At 46.5% G+C, this 22,621-nt stretch overlaps 1 protein-coding gene across 1 annotated transcript in view; it reads left to right on the top strand.

The window, feature by feature from the left end:
• LOC106609571 (staphylococcal nuclease domain-containing protein 1) overlaps positions 1-22,621 on the top strand; it is a 341,791-nt gene that overhangs the window by 252,763 nt on the left and 66,407 nt on the right. The window contains exon 18 of the mRNA XM_045700024.1: positions 5,292-5,433. Coding sequence (XP_045555980.1) covers positions 5,292-5,433 — 142 coding nt within the window. The remainder of the gene's footprint in view (positions 1-5,291; positions 5,434-22,621) is intronic.

Raw genomic sequence — 22,621 nt, 5'->3', positions numbered from 1 at the left:
GTCTGTCTGTCTTCCATCATGAGGGAGACCATTACAGCAATGGACCCTGCCTTCACATTATCCAGTAGGTCTCAGTTTTCAACCGCGTGCGCGTGTGCGTGCGCGTGTGCGTGCGCGTGCATGTGCGCACGTGTATGTGTGCACGTGTGCCGGCTACACATCATTCACCGGGGTACTGAAGATCACAGAGTCCTAATAGCTTGCTACTTTACCACTCATGATGTTTCCTTTTGGAACACTGTTATTGTCCTTTTGGAACACTGTTGTTGTCCTTTTGAAACACTGTTGTTGTTGTCCTTTTGGAACACTGTTGTTGTTGTCCTTTTGAAACACTGTTGTTGTTGTCCTTTTGGAACACTGTTGTTGTTGTCCTTTTGGAACACTGTTGTTGTTGTCCTTTTGGAACACTGTTGTTGTTGTCCTTTTGGAACACTGTTGTTGTTGTCCTTTTGAAATACTATTGTTGTTGTCCTTTTGAAACACGGTTGTTGTCGTCCTTTTGGAACACTGTTATTGTCCTTTTGGAACCCCAGTTGTTGTCCTTTTCGAGCCCCTGTTATTGTCCTTTTGGAAGCCCTGTTATTGTCCTTTTGGAAGCCCTGTTATTGTCCTTTTGGAAGCCCTGTTATTGTCCTTTTGGAACCCTTGTTATTGTCCTTTTGGAAGCCCTGTTATTGTCCTTTTGGAACACGGTTGTTGTCCTCCTTTTGGAACACTGTTGTTGTCCTCCTTTTGGAACACTGTTGCTGTCCTCCTTTTGGAACACTGTTGCTGTCCTCCTTTTGGAACACTGTTGCTGTCCTCCTTTTGGAACACTGTTGCTGTCCTCCTTTTGGAACACTGTTGCTGTCCTCCTTTTGGAACACTGTTGCTGTCCTCCTTTTGGAACACTGTTGCTGTCCTCCTTTTGGAACACTGTTGCTGTCCTCCTTTTGGAACACTGTTGCTGTCCTCCTTTTGGAACACTGTTGCTGTCCTCCTTTTGGAACACTGTTGCTGTCCTCCTTTTGGAACACTGTTGCTGTCCTCCTTTTGGAACACTGTTGCTGTCCTCCTTTTGGAACACTGTTGCTGTCCTCCTTTTGGAACACTGTTGCTGTCCTCCTTTTGGAACAGTTTTCCTTTTCAGGAGCAGAGGCCTGATGATTTACTGTCACTGCTTTTTGGAGCCGGACACAGGGAGCTTGGAATCCTAACTCCTCTCGCTCTCTCACGTCTACTGTGTCGAAGCAGCAACCGCAGTCACATACCTGCATTCAAGTGGAACAAACAGGAATGGTCGGTTGCTCACAGAAGGTCATCTGCCTGGGGCACAGTGAGGTCGAATGTGTGTGGGGGCGAGCACCATGTGGAAGGCCACTTCTGCATCATCGTTGTGAAAGCAGCTCTGTGATTGGCATTCTGTGTGTGTTCTCTCCTCCTGTTCCCTTGCCACTGCGGCAGCATGACGTGGGCCAACGTGTCAGAGGTCACTTGACCTGAATCATCATGAACGACTCCCAAACCCCCACAGAGACGCCACCACGGTGACAGTTGCCACGGTAATGACAGTGACACGCTAATCTGTGTCACTCGGATTGGTCCTGCAGGTTTGATTAAAAGCCCGGACATGTCATTACCCTCTGCTGAAGCCCCACTGCATTGTAGGTATTGACTCCATTAATATCTGAGGGGAAAAGACCGGTGGAAGTTTGAAGCGTGGCCATGTTTGGGTCTTAATTAACTCCTGGTCAGTCGTAGCCACAATTTTTTATTTTTTTAAAATGTCCCTTCCCTTTATTTGGCACCACGAAGAAGCAATTGAATGTAATTGGGTGGTTTGAGCCAGTCTTTTGTCTCCAGGTGGGCAGGGCACCTGCCAAGGCTCGCTCGGCTGGCGCTCTGTGTCACTTGTTGTATAATAAATATTTTTTCCCAATGATTCAAGGTAGCAGGCAGTAAGCCGATTCACTAGCACGACTCATTGCAGTAGTGAAATGGGCCTGTAAATGTCTTACGCTGCACACGTCAGATGTAATTGGTTAGTGCTAGCATGCTGAAAAAGGCCTATAAAACGCTGGGTGTAATTAGCCTACCATGCTAACATGCTGACCACACCACGCATCGCGTTACCTGCGGCGGCATTGCGAAATAAATGTTCACATACATGTTATTCAGTTATTTCCTCCAAACTGATCGTGCGCGTCAATCAGCGTCTGCGTAGCCAGGCACTAAAATAGAACTTCGGTTATATTTTTAATGCTTGATGTGCTGCAAGTCTCGTCTCTCCCGTCTCCTCATTGGCTTTTAGGAGCATATACCCACGTGGGTGATTGAAAGATGAACTGAGGTCCACACTCCAGTCCAGTTGGTGGTGGTAATGCACCTTAAAGTTGGTTGCCAACTGCCATATAAAGTCCAAAGAAGAAGAAGAAGCCTGAAGGAGGAGAGATTACTAGAAACTAACTAGGTTTCCTCTTTTATCTGTGGATTAATTGTCGGAGGAGAGAACACGTTTGACGTAAATTGGGTCAAAAGTTTACAATGACCCAGAAAAAAAAGACCTTATGCATTTAATGTAAAATAACAACCCAATGTTTATATCCCAGGACAAATTAGCTAGCAACAGCAAGCTAGCTAGCTAAATGGCCGTGAATGTTTCATGTGTTTCGACCTGTCCCCCAAATTAATATAGTTGGTTCAGAGTTAATTTTGATATTTTAACCTGCGCATCCTGATCGCATCTGGTGTGGATGGACAAAATCAACATGCACACGATGGCACACGCAGACTCACGCCCGTGCCTGGTCTAGTCAGCATGTAACACTGCTCGGAGGGAGAGAAGGGGAGAGGGAGGGAGAGAGAGAGAGACCTTGTGAAGGTAATTAGCTGATGATACCACACAGTTAAATAATTAGCCAGCTGCTAAAAGATGGTGACAAGCAGTACCAGAGCGAGAAATCTGGGACCAAAAGGCTCCTGACCAGCTTCAAGCCATAAGGCTGCCTAGTCTGGGACCAGAAGGCTCCTGAACAGCTTCAAGCCATAAGGCTGCCTAGTCTGGGACCAGAGGGCTCCTGAACAGCTTCAAGCCATAAGGCTGCCTAGTCTGGGACCAGAAGGCTCCTGAACAGCTTCAAGCCATAAGGCTGCCTAGTCTGGGACCAGAAGGCTCCTGAACAGCTTCAAGCCATAAGGCTGCCTAGCCTGGGACCAGAGGGCTCCTGAACAGCTTCAAGCCATAAGGCTGCCTAGTCTGGGACCAGAGGGCTCCTGAACAGCTTCAAGCCATACGGCTGCCTAGTCTGGGACCAGAGGGTTCCTGAACAACTTCAAGCCATAAGGCTGCCTCGTCTGGGACCAGAAGGCTCCTGAACAGCTTCAAGCCATAAGGCTGCCTAGTCTGGGACCAGAAGGCTCCTGAACAGCTTCAAGCCATAAGGCTGCCTAGTCTGGGACCAGAAGGCTCCTGAACAGCTTCAAGCCATAAGGCTGCCTAGTCTGGGACCAGAATGCTCCTGAACAGCTTCAAGCCATAAGGCTGCCTAGTCTGAGACCAGAGGGCTCCTGAACAGCTTCAAGCCATAAGGCTGCCTAGTCTGGGACCAGAAGGCTCCTGAACAGCTTCAAGCCATAAGGCTGCCTAGTCTGGGACCAGAAGGCTCCTGAACAGCTTCAAGCCATAAGGCTGCCTAGTCTGGGACCAGAAGGCTCCTGAACAGCTTCAAGCCATAAGGCTGCCTAGTCTGGGACCAGAGGGTTCCTGAACAGCTTCAAGCCATAAGGCTGCCTAGTCTGGGACCAGAAGGCTCCTGAACAGCTTCAAGCCATAAGGCTGCCTAGTCTGGGACCAGAAGGCTCCTGAACAGCTTCAAGCCATAAGGCTGCCTAGTCTGGGAGCAGAAGGCTCCTGAACAGCTTCAAGCCATAAAGCTGCTTATTTCATTCTTATTTTTTGCACTGACTCTCTTGCACAGGTTCGATGTACAGTCACTGGACTCTAACCACACACTCACACATACTACACTGACACTCCAACACACACAAACACACAACATGCACACACTTACTTATTGATGCCACATACACACATATCCATTCAAACTCTTCACATGCTGCTGCTACTTGCTGTTTATTATCTATGCAGAATAACTTTTATCAAACATAGTAATATCTACCTTGTACCCCTGCACATTGACTAGGTGCTGGTACCTTTTGTATTTAGCCAAGTTATCGTTACTCATTGTATTTATTCCTCATGTTATCACTTTTTCAAAATAAATCTCTCTGCATTGTTGGAAGGGCCTTTAAGCATTTCACTGTTAGTCTACACCTGTTGTTTGCAAAGCATGTGACAAATAACATTTGATTTGATATCGCTACACTATATAAAAACCACAAACATATTTTTTTATTTTTTACCTGCAAGTAAACACAACAGCCTGCGGTGGAAATGAAAGGAGTAGAACAAGCTGTGTTGTGGTGTTACACAAGAAAAGGAGACTTTAGTTGTTGTGAAGTTGTGTTCCACTTGTTCTCCCTGGCACTGGGGTTCAGTGACCCCATCACAGGAGCCTCAGAACATCAGCTGGTGGAGAGATGATTAGGCAGCTCTTGTCATCCTGTCCCTCGCACGCGCGCGCGTGTTTTCGTGTGTGTTTGTGTGTCCATAGCGTCGACCATAGTGTTTGATTTGTGGCCCCAAGCGGAGCACTCTTCCCTTAATGAGCCTCCTGCCTTCCCGACAGAGGGCCAACCTTGGAGAGGAGCTGACCTGGTTTCCACACCAAAAACACTCTAGAGGACGGTGAAGAGAGGGAAAGATGGAGGGAGAGAGGGAGGGAGAGAGAGAGGTTGTCCCACAGGGGATTGGTGTTGCTGTTAGATAACAGACCCATGCTTCTCTGGTCTAGGGGTTGTTTGTTCTAGACAGTATTTCCCTTTGGCATCAAAACAGGGTGTGAATCAAGTCATTTAGGAGTGTAAATGAATTGTTCTGTTAGAGTTGGCAGTGATTAAAGTAGTAGTTTGGTGTCTGGTTTGGGTTTGTTTTGAGTATGTTAGATGTTGGATCATGTGACGTATAATAAGGAACTGGCATGCTTAGCTGGAGGTTTAGACATGAGAAATGTCCTTTTTGCTGTGTTCTTTAGTCAAGACAGTGGACTGAATATTATTTCATTTGTCCTACAAGTAGATCCCCAATTTAACGAGAAAGACCTCATATTAATGATATCATTATATTACACATAAGAACAGGGCGTGTTCTGTCATGCTTCACCCTAATCATGTGACCTTCCCCCCCCCCTCAGATCTGGGCCAACTACGAGGAGAAGAAGGTGGAGGAGGTGGTGCACGTGATGGAGGAGAAAGAGCGCACAGCCAACTACAGAGCTGTATACGTCACCGAGATCACGGACACCATGCACTTCTACACCCAGGACGTGGAGACAGGTGGGTGGGTGTGTGTGTGTGTGTGTGTGTGTGTGTGTGTGTGTGTGTGTGTGTGTGTGTGTGTGTGTGTGTGTGTGTGTGTGTGTGGGGGGGGGTTGTCTGATATTTTGACAGGGTTGTTTTGGTTTGTGTTTTTGTGTGTGTGCGAGAGACGGGACTAGCACGAGGCTGGCTTCATGGATGACGGGCAGTTCTGCCCCACAGCCCAGACTGTCTCTCTCTGCTCTCACATGTATCTCCCTTCTGCATCCTCCACCTTCCTGCAGAGAAACACACCGACGTTCTGCTTGTTTTTGCTACTGAAAGACTGGAATAATAAACCACCAGATTTTTCTGTCATTCCCCAGTGGAGGGAGGGAACGTTTCAGACAGAATAAATAACAATCCCAGGTGTCTTGGCGTGGCTGCACCTGCCATCACCCTCCTCCCCTCGCTCTCCGTGTGCGATGCATTATGGGTCAGTGGGTCAATAATTATGAATAGATCCACCATTGAGCACAAAAACAACACTTGTTACAGAATATTTTACATAAAAATAACTTCTGTCAGACAATAGTTTAGCCCTCTGAGCTTAAAGAGGTGATCTAGTGTACAGCATCTCCTGTTGCTGTTGTACTAATGGTCATCATTGTTCTCTCTGTGGGCTGCCAAGGTTGTGTGTGTGTGTGTTTGTCTGCATCTTTGTGTTTCTGTCTGTGTCTGTTTGCATTCTGTGTGTGTGTTGTGAGCGACAGTGTGTTTATGTAGGCCTGTTAGCCCGAGCCCAGTGAAGCAGCACTATGGCCAGCCACTCATGTAATTACTACTAACCCATCCAACCCCCTGCCATCGACAGAGGGAACCAACCCTCACATTTTATATCATTATCATTCTTCTAGCTGACCCAGACTCAACCCCCTCCACTCATCCACAGCCCAAAGGCATTACAAATGTACAATGTTAAGGGACGTCTTTCTTTATGGCTCTCCTTAAAAAACAACCTTCTTACCGTTAATATTAATGTTCTTACCAATGTTTTCTACACACTCGGAGTAATGTGTTCAGACACAACATAGCTGGAACGGTTGTGTGTGGCGTCTCATGTCTAACAACATGCTGGTTAGTGTGTACACTACACACTACAGCCGTAGAGAGCGTCTTTCCCCTTTTGGCTCCTTGAATTGGACGGGAGGCTGTGATTGAATGCGTGAATGGTCCCATGCCTCGTGGGAACGAGGGGTTGGTTGGACAGAGTAGGGGTTAATGAGCGTGTTGCATCATCACATATACACAAAGACACTTTTATTGGTTCAATCACTCTCTTCCTCTCTCGGTCATTCACTCAATCACGCATTCACTAGTGTGTTCCATAACGAGGTGGGGGTGGGTGGGGGTCTCACTCCCCCTCCCGTTCATGGGGCGGCAGATAGACTTGTGGTTAGAGCTTTGGGCCAGTAACCGAAAGGTTGCTGGATCGAATCCCCGAGGTGACAAGGTAAAGATCTGTCGTTCTGTCCCTCAACAAGGCAGTTAACCCACTGTTCCCCGGATGTCCATTAAGGCACCTCTCTGATTCAGAGGGTTGGTTTAAATGCTGAAGACACCTTTCAGTTGAAGGCATTCTGACTAGGTATCCCCCTTTCCTTTTTCCAGTGCCACTTGACTTTGGCAGAGGCCATGAAATTGACTTTCGTCATCAGTTAATTCGTCTTAATGCGATAATTAATTAATTAGCATTCATTTAGAGCCAATCTGAGCCCTGCGTCGCTGTGAGCGTGACAATCCTATCAGGTTGGAGCGTGGCAGCCTTTGGCACCCGACATAACCCCTCACTAATACTACGTACGTACACGCCACCCATCCCGGAGATGTTCAGGTGTTGGAGCGTGCTCAGAACAGATCTTCTCCTCCTGCTGATCCCCCTCGATGTAGCTGCATATATCCCCCACGTCCCCGGAGAAAGTTATGTAGAGCGCTGGTGATGTGCCATGTAACCTATGTGATCACCGTGACGACTAGTGTGATTGACAGGAAACACACCGTCACAGACAGGGTTGATTAGCCTGATAACAGTCGGAAGCGTGGAAAGCGCATGTGAAGGACCAGAACAGGATAGAGACACACGTTAGGTTTAGGAAACGTAGCTAAAGCAGCAGCTCGGCTGGTAATACTGCAGTCTTTGCGTTCAAACACAGTTTGAGTCATCTTTCTTTTTTTTCTTCATGATTTCAGATGAACCAGCAATGTGGGGCCTTTTTTAGTTTTTAATTGGCCGATGTTTCCCACCGAGCGAGTTATGTGCTCGTTAGGAAAAACAGGATTGTTATTTTCAGCAGGCAAGCAAATATGACCAGAATCACCCCATGTGACCCTCTCCCTCGCTCCCTCGCTCTCTCCCTCCTACCCTCTCTCTCCTTCTCTTATCCTCTTTTCTTCTCTCTCTCTCCCTCGCTCTCTCCCTCCTACCCTCTCTCTCCTTCTCTTATCCTCTTTTCTTCTCTCTCTCTCCCTCGCTCTCTCCCTCCTACCCTCTCTCTCCTTCTCTTATCCTCTTTTCTTCTCTCTCTCTCCCTCGCTCTCTCCCTCCTACCCTCTCTCTCCTTCTCTTATCCTCTTTTCTTCTCTCTCTCTCCCTCGCTCTCTCCCTCCTACCCTCTCTCTCCTTCTCTTATCCTCTTTTCTTCTCTCTCTCCCTCGCTCTCTCCCTCCTACCCTCTCTCTCCTTCTCATATCCTCTTTTCTTCTCTCTCTCTCCCTCGCTCTCTCCCTCCTACCCTCTCTCTCCTTCTCATATCCTCTTTTCTTCTCTCTCTCGCTCTCCCCCCCTCCCTCCCTCCCACATTAAGGCCCACAGCCCCTTGAAGAGCACTTCAAAGCCCAGGCCCAGTAAATTCTTACAAGCCGAGTGCTTTGCAATTTCATGACATGTTTTTTCAGAGACAGCAGAATTTATAATGTAGGGGGAGGGGGTGATTTTAGAAATACTATGAAGATTGGTTTTTGATAATAACATAGCTTTCTGTGTTGTGGTTAAGTTGGTCCTAAGGCGCCCGGCACCGACAAATTGCCGTCAAGCAGTAGGCCCTGTGGCTCCAGAGGCTGTTTCTGAAATAGAGGGGTTTTGCCAGGTTTCCCCCTAACCAGTGTTTATTCCCACCTTTCTCAGAGAGCAGGGATCTCCCTAAATGTACAGCCCCCAATGCCACACCATACACTATTATGGAAATGGATTCTGACACATATAGGATGCTGTGAATTCATCACCTGCTAATAGATGTTCTGGCTTCCTATATTCTTTCCGTACTGTAGCAGAATTCTGTACGAGGCAAACAGGTCGACCACAACAGACAGCAATCTACCTGAGAGAGAGTTTTGACCTTGTCTCTCCCCACCTTACCTGCTCCTCTCTCTCTCCCTCCCTGTCTCTCCCTCACTCCTCTCTCTCAAGCTTAAGTGTTTTAAGATCAGAGGTGAGAGGTCAGGCAAGTTTTTTTTGTTGGCAGCTGCCGTCATCACTCCATTTACTGTCTGGATAAAAATACGTAGCTGGGGCGAAGGCTCCTTGACCGACCTTGAGGCGCTGGGCGAGCCGTGCGGGACATAGGAGTAAATCCAAAGGGAATCAATCCAGCGTGTTTCACCCTCCTCTCTTTTCAAAGGGGTTGAAGACACACTGTTATAAAGTGTAAATAAAACTCCTAGCTCTCATTAGTTCCATTGTGCTCTGTTCTGTTCATACTCTGCCTGTGGTCACTGTGTCTCACATACCAAGAGAAGATATTAGGCTGTATTTTCATCTTCTCTTAAGCTCCCTGATGTCTCTTAATGGTCCCTGAACAGTGAAGCAAAGTGCACAGTATTATCTTTACCATTTCCTTTATTCTCGGGGGGGGTCGGTTGCGACAGTTTTGCTTGAGAATTTTTTTTATTAGTCAGATTTAATTACTGAAAGAGTGTGTGTGTGTGTGTGTGTGTGTGTGTGTGTGTGTGTGTGTGTGTGTGTGTGTGTGTGTAAACGTGTGGTAGAACTTGTTGGGAAAGGAGTTTTCCTGTCTGGGGAAATGCTTCGGATATCATACAGTTTCTCATCTCTTCCTCTCCCCATCCCTCTCTCCTGAGACTGTGTAATTACTCTGAGGGCAACCTGCATAAGATATCTGACCTTGGACACACTGAAAGACAGAGGCCGCTCTATGCAGCTGAGGAAAGTGACAGGCTACTAAAACACTGTTCGTTTTCCTCTGTTTTGCAGCCGAGGGATTGTGGGTGTTAACAAAAGATATTTGGATTTTCTGTCTCTAGTTTGGCCCTCTTTACCTGTCCATGACTGTAGAGCATTGAGGATGATTTTTAGTCTAGAGCTACACTATCAGACCATCTAGGACTCGGATTAAGGCCTACCAAGCCTCAGCCTGGCCCAGACCAGACCAGAGTTAGGAGCTAAGAGCTGGCAGCGCTACAGCCTGGCCCAGACCAGACCAGATTTAGGAGCTAAGAGCTGGCAGCGCTACAGCCTGGCCCAGACCAGACCAGAGTTAGGAGCTAAGAGCTGGCAGCGCTACAGCCTGGCCCAGACCAGACCAGAGTTAGGAGCTAAGAGCTGGCAGCGCTACAGCCTGGCCCAGACCAGACCAGAGTTAGGAGCTAAGAGCTGGCAGCGCTACAGCCTGGCCCAGACCAGACCAGAGTTAGGAGCTAAGAGCTGGCAGCGCTACAGCCTGGCCCAGACCAGACCAGAGTTAGGAGCTAAGAGCTGGCAGCGCTACAGCCTGGCCCAGACCAGACCAGAGTTAGGAGCTAAGAGCTGGCAGCGCTACAGCCTGGCCCAGACCAGAGTTAGGAGCTAAGAGCTGGCAGCGCTACTGCCTTCTAATGAGTGGAGTGGTTCCCCCAACCAGGTACCACTCTGTCCACATTATTCACATTCTACCTTTACGCCCAGCAGCTGTCCTCCACCTAATGATGCTGGAACACCACTCAGTCAGTCTCACTCCTTCCTACTATCATGCTGGTATTCAATCTCTCTCTTGTTCTGTTGCTAAGTCTATCTTTCTCCCTCTTGTTCCTTATGCTCTGTGGTTCGTTCTCTGTGTTTTAGTTTTTCTCATTCTCTCGCCTTATGTTTCACCTCTCGCTAGCTCTCTCGCTCTCTCTTTCTCAAATGTTCCCCATATTCAGTGAAAACCTAGGGGTTTGAAAAGGTCCCAACGCTCCAGAACTGTCCGCCACTGTGGAGTGCCTTAACGTGTGACGGCACACATTGTTTTTGGGAGCAGTCAACGGGGGGCCTCGTAACACTGGTGTGCCAGACCATTAGCATTTGCCAGTATTGATGTCAATAAGAGGACATTCTCTATCGATCTGTTTGAAAGGGAAAGCAGGGGCTCTAACCAGGCCTTAATGTGAAGCAGTGAACTAGGGCCATCTTAGAAACAGCTCTCCACTCCTGGGCTGTGTTCATTAGGCACCAAATGGAATAAAACAGATTGAAACAGGGAGGGTCTTCCTGGCCAATGCAAAACGCACATTTTTGTGTTCAGTTGCGAAATGTTTGAAAATGTTTTCCATTGTGTGCTCAAATGAACACGACCTTGCTTAATGCGGACGGAAGATGGCTGGATAAACCTCAGTGCACATATGCAAGTCCCTGTTCCCATGTGAGCCTCTGTAGAGGATGGCTCGTTGTTTCCCCCCGCCTACCGCTGGCCTCTGTGTTTTGAGGACACGGTCATCCTAGAGAGGGCAGTAGTTTGTCATGGTCATGATTTTATCCTCACATCTCTCGGCCGTCTTTGTTTCACCGGGTCAATATTCTTCAGTCTCGCTGAACTAGGTCTTGTTTCTCTTCAGCTGGTCTGTAAACAGCTGTGGTGACACTCCACACAAACTGCAGAGGCCACGGCTGTAGAAAGCAACACCAAACTCAAGCAGGGAGAAAAGCAGAAACTGCAAGTTTTATTTGTTTTCTTAACTCCCCACCACCGCGCCGGATGATGCAATATTTAGCGGTCCTCGGATGAGCTTTACCGCGAAGGCATTCATTGTAGAATTTGAATGGAAGTGAAGATTGAAAGGTCAGATCACCTGTCTGCTCAGCTGTAGCACGGTTTGTTCTGAGGGGTGGTTTTTGGAGGGAGCAGGACCCAATCCGGCTTGGTCTTAGTGCTCTGGTTTCACTAGTAACCAGAAAGGCAACGCTGGTTACCTTGTGTGGCGGTGAATCGCTCTTCTCTTGGCAACGAACCCAGTTACACTCTTCTCCTCCAAACTACAAGTACAGGTGAACCCTCCCAATGCGGCACCGCACCCGGGTATATTGGGTGAAAATCCGCATTAGCCTCACTCGACGAGGCCTCAATGGGAGTGTAGAGATGCAGGAGAAAAGTCACAGATGCTGCCTCTTTGTCTCTTCTGGGCTTTCAAATGACAGAAAGTGTAATTTGGTGGAGAGGGCCCCCTCTCCGACTGCCAGGAGGGGGAGAGGAAGATTGAGAGAGGGAGAGAGTGCTGTGCGATGTGACTCTGAAACGCTCTTCCACAGGCAGAGTGGGCATTAGTGAGGCTCTGCCATCATTTGTTTTTTATGGCGGCTTCGCTCCACGCGCAGCGGCTGCCGACACTTTCTCCCAACTGGTGCCCAAAAGAGGAGTAAATTGCTCCTCATAAAGCCATTTTATCTCTCCCCTCGCATCTCCAGTTCCTCCTTTGTCTGTGTTGGGGTAGGTTGTCTGTTATCATTCAGCTCCCGTGTGTGTGTGTGTGTGTGTGTGTGTGTGTGTGTGTGTGTGTGTGTGTGTGTGTGTGTGTGTGTGTGTGTGTGTGTGTGTGTGTGTTTGCAATCAGCAGTGTTGTTCCCGTTCCCACCTGGAAGTTCTTTAACACAAGCCGCCATCCCCCCAGAGGATGAAGCCTGTCCAAACCTCATGCATATTTAACAGGCCAAACTAGCAGGTAGAGTTAGCACTGTGTGCGTCAGCCTGGTGTCATCATTCAGACTGCCGGTGCACACACATTCACACACACCGTATGCACACGTCAGAAGCGGCAGCGTTACAACTGCTAAAATAAGCTAGTTCAGACACCAGTGCCTATATAGCAGATCTGATAAAGACGCCGGGAACAACATGTACTAAATGGAAATGAGAGTCTTCTGAGACCTCCCAGAATAAGTGTTGTTTTTAGGTTAGTTACACATTTCCCTGGATGTGCTCCTTTCTAGATGCCGCTGCGTGCGTCTCATACATTTGAATATTGAGCTGATTACAGCTGGTGAAATGTTGCCTCTTTCTGCGCTTCTCCTGTTCTTGTTTTTTGTTGTTCCCCTTTTTCTCTCTTTGGGTGTCCTGAATTAGTTTCTGCATAATTTGGCAAATGCTTAACAGTGATTTTGTGTTTAGTTTCTTCATTTGGGAAGGGAATTGGAATTATCCTAGCTTTTTAGTAACCATTTAGCAGTGATTCTCTAATCTGTTCTCTGGTCTTCTGTTTCATTCTGGATGGGATGATTTCTGTTGTTGATGGTAAGGATTTGGTCAAACAGGATTCCGAGTGGCCTTCGGTCGAGTGCGGAGGACAACATGATCCAGTGTTTTCATTGCTTTTTGTTTTCTTTCCGCTAGTACGCCTCATTCGCCACACCACAGCCAAATGCCATTTTAATCAACCACAACTAAAATCATTTTCTCTTCTCTAAAGCCTAATCGCTTTCTCCGTTCCACGCGGGGCATTTACAATGTAATTACATATGATTTACCAACAGCTGCAGCCATAATGGCGCATAAACAAATTACAGAACAGAGTGAGAGAAAAGAGAGGGAAGGATGAGAAAAGAGATCTGGAACAGTCTTCACTTTATGTGGATCAGTGCTTTTGCTCACTAGCAAATACACAAAGCGAGGCCTGTAACTCTGGAGACTTATTAGCCTCTTACACTGAGACTACAAATTCCTAGATTTGTCTTTTTCTTTTCTTCAAACCAACATGGAACTGGGACTCTCCTTACTACATACGTCTCCTGGTATTCTTCCTAGCTTGATTTGGCTTTGCCAGAGATGCATGTTGCAGATCTCTCTGGGTTGCTGAAGGCAGGAAACTAACCGTAGGCGTTGGTTCACTGGACACTCACAGGGTTTATCTTTAGATTTCTCTGCAGTGTATGCAAACAGACAGAGGGAGATGTAGGCTGTTTTATGTTTGTTACACATCGGTTGGGTTGGAATGATGTTCTTTCAAGCTGAAAAAAGGAACACTTTGCCTGTGTGTTTACCTGTGTGTGTGTGCATCTATGCTTGCCAGAGTGCTAATGTATGTGTTTTCATTCCTCCCTCTCTCTCTGTGTGTGTCTATGCTTGCTAGAGAGTGCTAGTGTATTTGTCTTCGTTCCTCTCTCACTCTCTGTGTGTGTGTGTGTGTGTGTGTGTGTGTGTGTGTGTTTCTCCATTCCCTTGTGTGTGTGCATTACCGCCCAAGCCTGCACCTGGATGGGAATCTGCATGCATAGATGTGTGTAATAAAGCAGTGCCCTCTAGTACAGGTCACCCTGGGCCAAGATGCCTGCACAGCAAATCACCAGCCATAAACTGACTGGCAGTAGGTAGGGAGATTGTAATGCTGCAGAACCCCAGCGCTGCATGCTGAATCTAATACCAAGTGTCATCGTTCTCTCTCACCTGGCCCTGTGGTGTGTGTGTGTTATATAATGGATAGCAAACCCACGGAGAAATATGTAGTAGTTAAGAGGCTTAAATTCACCACTAAATCAGGATGGCACTGGAAATGAAGAAGGATTGAAGTGTGTGTGTGTGTGTGTGTGTGTGTGTGGGGGGGGGTTGCTATGTATGTGTGCACTAATCCTCTCTGTGAACAGCCTACAACCATCACCAAGAAACGGAACCATCTCATTGGTCAATATCAACATGACTGCAGGTTCACTGTAACAGACACGGTCCCTGTTCCTTCTCCCTACCAACGTCTTATCCTCCACCTTCAGAGTGACAGACATTACATGTACTGTTGTGTCTGACTCAATCTGGCACCACTGTAGTTAAAGGGAATCTAGGGCTTCTACCAAGTAGTGAAACTACACTGGGAAATCAGTGATCCGTAGAGATGACTGCTTCCCGAATGTTACCCTATTCCCTACATAGTGCACTACTTTTAACCAGGGCCCTTAGGGCACTACATAAGGAATATGGTGCCATTTGGGACGCTGTCGGCCGTGTAGTGATCTACTGTTTCTTATGTAACCTCAGCCATATGTCCTAATGGATGGCTTTAAACCCCACTGGTGTTATGAGGACCCTGGCCTGCAGGATGGATCTCATAGGACAACATGGAAGGTAGAGTTAACATTGGTGTTTCATGAGCACACCGGCCACTCTTGGGTTTGTGTGCTTGCCCTGATTTTCATAGGATAGGATGTAGCATAGTCTACAGTGCCTTCGGAAAGTATTCAGACCCCTTCCCTTTTCCACGTTACGTTACAGCCTTATTCTAAAATGGATTGGATTAATTTGTTTCCTCATTAATCTACACATAATACCCCATAGTGACCAAGCGAAAACAGGTTTTTAGACATTTTTGCAAATGTGTTAAATAAAAAAACATACAGTTGAAGTCGGAAGTTTACATACACCTTAGCCAAATACATTTAAACTCAGTTTTTCACAATTCTTGACATTTAATCCTAGTAACAATTCCCTGTCTTAGGTCAGTTAGGATCACCACTTTATTTTAAGAATGTGAAATGATTTATTTCAGCTTTTATTTCTTTCATCACATTCCCAGTGGATCAGAAGTTTACATACACTCAATTTGCATTTAGTAGCATTGCCTTTAAATTGTTTAACTTGGTCAAATGTTTCGGGTAGCCTTCCACAAGCTTCCCACAATAAGTTGGGTGAATTTTGGCCCATTCCTCCTGACAGAGCTTGTGTAACTGAGTCAGATTTGTAGACCACCTTGCACGCACACGCTTTTTCAGTTATGCCCACACATTTTCTATGGGATTGAGGTCAGGGCTTTGTGATGGCCACTCTGTGACAACCCTCCCACTCTGTCTGCCGAGTTCTTTTTCTTTGCTCTTGTTTTCCTTAATAGGATGTCGGTGGGCGGAGCCGGGAGGGTCGTCAGAGAAATGGGACACACCTGGGCTCGGGTGTGTCCCAGGATAAATGCACCTCTTCCCCATTCATTGGGAAGACTCTCCATGCAGACACAGACAGATTTTGGTTGTGGCATTTTTATGGCTATTTGGTTTGTTTGCGTTGGCACCTTTGAACACCCCTCATTATCACATGTATACACGCAACCACTCACTTACACTACTGACTGCTGACTAAACACACACCATTGTTAATTGTATTTACTTTACTTCAGTTAATAAATATATTTTGTTATTCTTTATCTCCACGTTGTCTCCCTTTTTGTTACGGGCTTCAAGCCGGTTCGTGACAACTCCAATACCTTGACTTTGTTGTCCTTAAGCCATTTTGGCACATCTTTGGAAGTGTGCTTGTGTAACCGATGTGAAATGGCTAGTTAGTTAGCGGTGGTGCGCGCTAATAGCATTTCAATCAGTGACGTCACTCGCTCCGGCAAGGGCCGCGGCTTTTGTGGCGCGATGGGTAACGATGCTTCGTGGGGTGTCAGTTGTTGATGTGTGCAAGGGTCCCTGGTTCGAGCCCGGGTTGGGGCGAAGAGAGGGACGGAACCTACACTGTTACACTTGGGGTCATTGTCCATTTGGAAGACCCATTTGCGACCAAGCTTTAACTTCCTGACTGATGTCTTGAGATGTTGCTTCAATATATCCACATCATTTTCCTTCCTGGTGATGCCATCTATTTTGTGAAGTGCACCAGTCCCTCCTGCAGCAAAGCACCCCCACAACATGATGCTGCCATCCCCGTGCTTCACGGTTGGGATGGTGTTCTTCGGCTTGCAAGCATCCCCCTTTTTCCTCCAAACATAACGATGTTCATTATGGCCAAACAGTTCTATTTTTGTTTCATCAGACCAGAGGACATTTCTCCAAAAAGAACAATCTTTGTCCCCATGTGCAGTTGCACCCCGTAGTCTGGCTTTTTTATGGCGGTTTTGGAGCAGTGGCTTCTTCCTTGCTGAGTGGACTTTCAGGTTATGTCGATATAGGAATCGTTTTACTGTGGATGTAGATACTTTTGTACCTGTTTCCTCCAACATCTTCACAAGGTCCTTTTCTGTTGTTCTGGGATTGATTTGCCCTTTTCACACCAAGGTACGTTCATCTCTAGGAGACAGAAGGCGTCTCCTTCCTGAGCGGTATGATGGCTACGTGGTCCCATGGTGTTTATACTTGCGTACTATTGTTTGTAGAGATGAACGTGGTACCTTCAGGCGTTTGGAAATTTCTCCCAAGGATGAACCATTTCTTTTGATTTTCCCATGATGTCCAGCAAAGAGGCACTGAGTTTGAAGGTAGGCCTTGAAATACATCCACAGGTACACCTCCAATTGACTCAAATGATGTCAATTAGCCTATCAGAAGCTTCTAAAGCCATGCCTTGATTTCTGGAATTTTCCAACCTGTTTAAAGGCACAGTCAACTTAGTAGTGTATGTAAAGTTCTGACCCACTGGAATTATGATAGTAAATTATAAGTGATAATATATCTGTCAGTAAACAATTGTTGGAAAAAATTACTTGTCATGCACGAGTAGATGTCCTAACCGACTTGCCAAAACTATAGTTTGTTAACAAGACATTTGTGGAGTGGTTGAAAAACTAGTTTAATTGACTCCAACCTAAGTGTATGTAAACTTCTGACTTCAACTGTACCTTTTTCAGACCCTTTGCTATGAGACTCGAAATTGAGCTCCGGTGCATCCTGTTTCCATTGATCATCCTTTGGATGTTTCTACAACTTGGTTGGAGTCCACCTGTGTGTCACGGCCCCTCCTCTGCCTGCAGGGGGAACCACCCCTGCACTGCAGAGGAGGAGCCGTGACACCCCCCTCCTTAAAATGAGGGTCCCACCCTCAATTCAAATTATGACCCAACATAATAAACACATAATCCAAATTCTTCAAAACAAACAAAAAAACAGATACCAGTCCCGGCTCCTAGTAGTAGCTCCGTGTCCCCTAGCTGACTGTCCGTCCTCAACTCAGCAGCCCTGGTACCTGGGGAGCAAATTAAGAGAAAAGAAGGCGCAGACCGCCCGCAGGGTTCAGAGAGAAAATACAAACTAGGTTAAAGGAGCACGAGACAGAGCATCAGCAATGATATTATCCTTACCACTAATGTGTCTAATATCCAGGTTGAAGGGTTGCAAGAACAAAGCCCAACGCATCAGGCGCTGGTTGGGATTTTGCAGGGACTTCAGAAAAGTAAGTGGGTTGTGGTCCGTGAACACAGTTAAAGGGGTTAAACCAGAACCAACATAGACCTCGAAGTGCTGTAAAGCCCAAATGAGACCTAAAGCCTCCTTTTCAATTACAGAATAATTTTTCTGATACTTCTTAAATTTCCGGGAAAAGAAACTGACTGGACATTCAATATTGTCATCATTTTCCTGGAGAAGCACAGCCCCAGCACCGATTTCACTGGCGCCTACCTGCAATTTGAAAGGTTTCTCAAAATTTGGTGCTACCAACACAGGTGCCAAACACAAAAGAGCCTTAACTGCATCAAATGCCACTTGACACTGGGTGGACCAGAGAAATTCAGCCTTGGCATTCAGATTGGTCAGGGGGGACACTACTACCGAAAAGTTTTTACAAAAAGCACGGTAGTACCCCGCCATTCCCAGGAAGCGCATCAGTTCTTTCTTTGTGGAGGGCTGTGGGAACTGCTTCACAGCCTGAACCTTGGCTTCCACGGGACAGACAAGACCCTGACCAACAACCTTGCCTAGGTATGTGACTGGAGCTTTGGCAAACTCACATTTTTCCAAATTGATAGTCAACCTGGCCCACACCAGTCTTTCGAACAGGGCTTGCACCCTCCAGACATACTCCTCCCAGGAGTCGTCCAATTGCAGTCTTTTCTCCTCAGATACACAATAAAATCTCTGTTTAACAGGCTTAGCATCTCCGATGTCTATGTCATGCTCAATTAAGTGGGTTTTCGATAGAGTGTCAGAAAACAAAACAGGGTAGCTTCTAATAAGAGCTACCAATTCATCACGTTTCTCAGAGTCTAAATGATCTACCAAAACCCCAAGGTTTTGCAAAGTCTGGGAGTTTTTCAACCGACCTTGTAAGACCTCATCCGAAACCCTAACTACCTCCTCTTCTCCCCCCTCCACAAAGTTAAAGCCACAAGATTCAGTGACTGGAGCAGCAGTCAACGCTGACCTCACTGCTGGAGTGCCTTCCACTTTGCTTAGATCACGGGAGTGATAACATTTTAACAGGTTCACATGGCATAATTTAGAGGACTTCCTATGACCAGGGGTTTCAATAAGATAGTTCAAATCTGACACTTTGCGCAACACAGTGAAAGGACCACAGTATTTTGCCTGAAAAGGTGAACTTACAAGAGGCAAAAGAGCAAGTACACGATCACCGGGACTAAACTCATGCAGCTCAGCCTGTCCGTCATATTTCTGTTTCATTTTCTGTTGAGAACATTTTAGTTTCTCTTTCGCCAGTTCACCAGCCCTATACAACTTGAACCTAAAACCATTTACATAGTCAATAAGGTTCCGAGGTGGTTCCTCAGGCAAACAACCATCCTGCAGCACTGCTAAAGGCCCACGCACCTTATGACCAAACACTAAGTCATTTGGGCTAAACCCAGTGCTTTCCTGCACTACTTCACGAGCAGCTAGTAACAGCCAAGGTAACCCCTCCTCCCAATCTGCAGACAGTTCTGTACAGTATGCACGAAGCAAGGATTTTAAAGTTTGATGAAAACGTTCCAAAGCTCCCTGACTCTGAGCATGGTACGCAGTAGACTTATTGTGTTTAACTTTAAGCTGTTTGAGAACCTGAGCAAATAAATGGGAGGTAAAGTTAGATCCCTGATCTGACTGGATGATTTTTGGAATCCCAAATGTTGAAATAAATTGAGTTAACGCTTTAACTACTGATTTTGAAGTTATGGTACGCAAGGGAAAAGCTGCCGGATATCTAGTTGCTTGACACATAACAGTTAATAAGTAGCTATGACCTGACTTGGACCGTGGTAAAGGCCCAACACAATCGACAATAAGATGCTCAAAAGGTTGCCCTACGGCTGGTATTGGATACAAAGGCGCTGGCTTTACAACCTGGTTCGGCTTGCTTGTCTGCTGACACGTATCACAAGTTTTAATAAACTGAGATACATCCCGCTTTAAACGGACAGATCCTCAAAAGTACTAACTTCTGAAGCTGTACACCAACAATTAAATGCAGAAGTCAAATCACGAACAAACTCAGAATAGGTTTGTGAATCTAGCTTTTTCCTGTAACGAAAACGTTGACGATATGCTTCTGGCACAAGTTCGTAAACCTTCAGAACTGCTGATTTAACTTTAGCATACACTTTACTGTCAGCTACACTCAGTGCTGCAAAAGCCTCACGTGCTTTACCTGTAAGTACACATTGCAACAACATAGTCATGTTCAAATCTGACCAAGCTCTAGCTTCCGCAATACGCTCAATAAAGTGAAGTATGTATCTGGATCTGACTCATCAAATTTAGGCAACAAACAAAGATTCTGTGCAACATCAAACTGTGGTAGTCCTTCTGGTCTATTAGCATGTCGCAATCGCTCTATCTCCAACTGCATTCCCAACAGCTCCCGCTGCTGCTCAAAAGTTAATGAAGTATTAGACTGAAAACTTGTACCTTCACTACTAGCAGATTGACCCAAAAAAACACAGATTTAGCTTTAATAGTCTCTTAAATTTTTTTATCAACAATCTCAATCTGATAATGTCCCAACCAGCGCCTGATGCGTTGGGCTTTGTTCTTGCAACCATTCAACCTGGATATTAGACACATTAGGGGTAAGGGTATGATTCTCGCTTCGGGTGCGAGAGGTCCCGGGTTCAAATCCCGGATGAGCCCCCACTTGTCACAACTTACGGATGAGCCCCCACTTGTCACAGGCCGGCTCATAGCCTGTGGCAAAAATGAGAGGACATCGACAACTGGTATAGGCCAATTCAAAACGTTCTTTATTATAAAACAAAACTATTAACGATAAACAAAGAAAAAGGAATGAGGTGTGGAAATGTCATAATGTAAGGTGCATGGATGCGTGAATATGTATGTGTAATATGTATGTGTAAACATGACTGAGTGGAAACTAAATACAGCTACAAAGGAACAAACAAAACCGGATCATACCTGGAGGAGCAGGGAGAAAGAGAGCAAGCCCAGCGAGCCAGAAGCTCAGCGAGGAGCCAGACCAACCAGACCAGCCAGACCCGACAGACCAGAGAGAGGTTAGTGGAGCAGTTATGGTTCCCCCTGGTTTCCCCTGTGGTTCAGAGGAGGAGCCGTGACATGTGGTAAATTCAATTGATTGGACATGATTTGGAAAGGCACACACCTGTCTATATAAGGTCCCACAGTTGACAGTGCATGTCAGAGCAAAAACCAAGCCATGAGGTGGAAGAAGTCTGATGAAACCAAGATTGAACTCTTTCAAGCATCACGTCTGGTGGACACCTGGCACCATCCCTACGGTGAAACATGGTGGTGGCAGTGTCAAGCCTTGGGGATGTTTTTCAGCTGCAGGAACGAGGGAAAGATGAACAAAGCAAAGTACAGAGAGATCCTTGATGAAAACCTGCTCCAGAGTGCTCAGGACCTCAGACTGGGGTGAAGGCTCACCTTCAAACAGGACAACGACCCTAAGCACACAGCCAAGACAACGCAGGAGTGGCTTTGGGACAAGTCTCTGAATGTCCTTGAGTGGCCCAGCCAGAGCCAGGACTTGAACCCGATCGAACATTTCTGGAGAGAGCTGAAAATAACTGTGCTGCCTGCTCCCCATCCAACCTGACAGAGCTTGAGAGGATCTGCAGAGAAGAATAGGAGAAACTCCCCAAATACACATGTGCCAAGCTTGTAGCATCATACCCAATAAGACTCAATGCTGTAATCGCTGCCAAAGGTGCTTCAACAAAGTCCTGAATAAAGGATCTGAATACTTATGTAAATGTCATATTTCAGTTATTTTAATTGCATACATTTACAAGAATGTCTGTGAACCTGTTTTGCTTTGTCATTATGCTGGATTGTGTCCACCTGTGGGTTGATGAGGGAAAAGATGATTTAATCAATTTTAGAATAAGGCTGTAACATAACAAAATGTGGAAAAAGTCAAGGTCTGAATGCTTTTCGAAGGCACTGTATGTGTAAATGATGGTTATTGTTGCATTCTACAGAGATTACAGCTCTGTCTGGAGTCATCACGTTTGGGGTGTGCGCGCATGTGCTCTCCAACATGTTTTTTGTGTGTTAGTCTACGAGTGTTTACTCAGTCTCATTGTCTGTTTTGGCTGTGTGTACATTGTGGTTCGTGAACGGTACAAAGTGGGTTATCATCACAGTATTTCAGGCCTTAATTCTTATGGCATAGAGTACATACAGCGATCTCATCATGTGTTCTGTACCCTACCTCCTTCCTGTACCTTCCCCTCCACAGTAATGCCAGGCCTCTGCTACATCATGTGTTCTGTACCCTACCTCCTTCCTGTACCTTCCCCTCCACAGTAATGCCAGGCCTCTGCTACATCATGTGTTCTGTACCCTACCTCCTTCCTGTACCTTCCCCTCCACAGTAATGCCAGGTCTCTGCTACATCATGTGTTCTGTACCCTACCTCCTTCCTGTACCTTCCCCTCCACAGTAATGCCAGGCCTCTGCTACATCATGTGTTCTGTACCCTACCTCCTTCCTGTACCTTCCCCTCCACAGTAATGTCAGGCCTCTGCTACATCATGTGTTCTGTACCCTACCTCCTTCCTGTACCTTCCCCTCCACAGTAATGCCAGGCCTCTGCTACATCATGTGTTCTGTACCCTACCTCCTTCCTGTACCTTCCCCTCCACAGTAATGCCAGGCCTCTGCTACATCATGTGTTCTGTACCCTACCTCCTTCCTGTACCTTCCCCTCCACAGTAATGCCAGGCCTCTGCTACATCATGTGTTCTGTACCCTACCTCCTTCCTGTACCTTCCCCTCCACAGTAATGTCAGGCCTCTGCTACATCATGTGTTCTGTACC

The sequence above is a fragment of the Salmo salar genome, chromosome ssa17, assembly GCF_905237065.1.
Source record: "Salmo salar chromosome ssa17, Ssal_v3.1, whole genome shotgun sequence".
Lineage (NCBI taxonomy): Eukaryota > Metazoa > Chordata > Actinopteri > Salmoniformes > Salmonidae > Salmo > Salmo salar.
The sequence above is the reverse complement of the archived record's forward strand: the minus strand, read 5'-3'. Positions and strand labels throughout refer to the sequence as shown.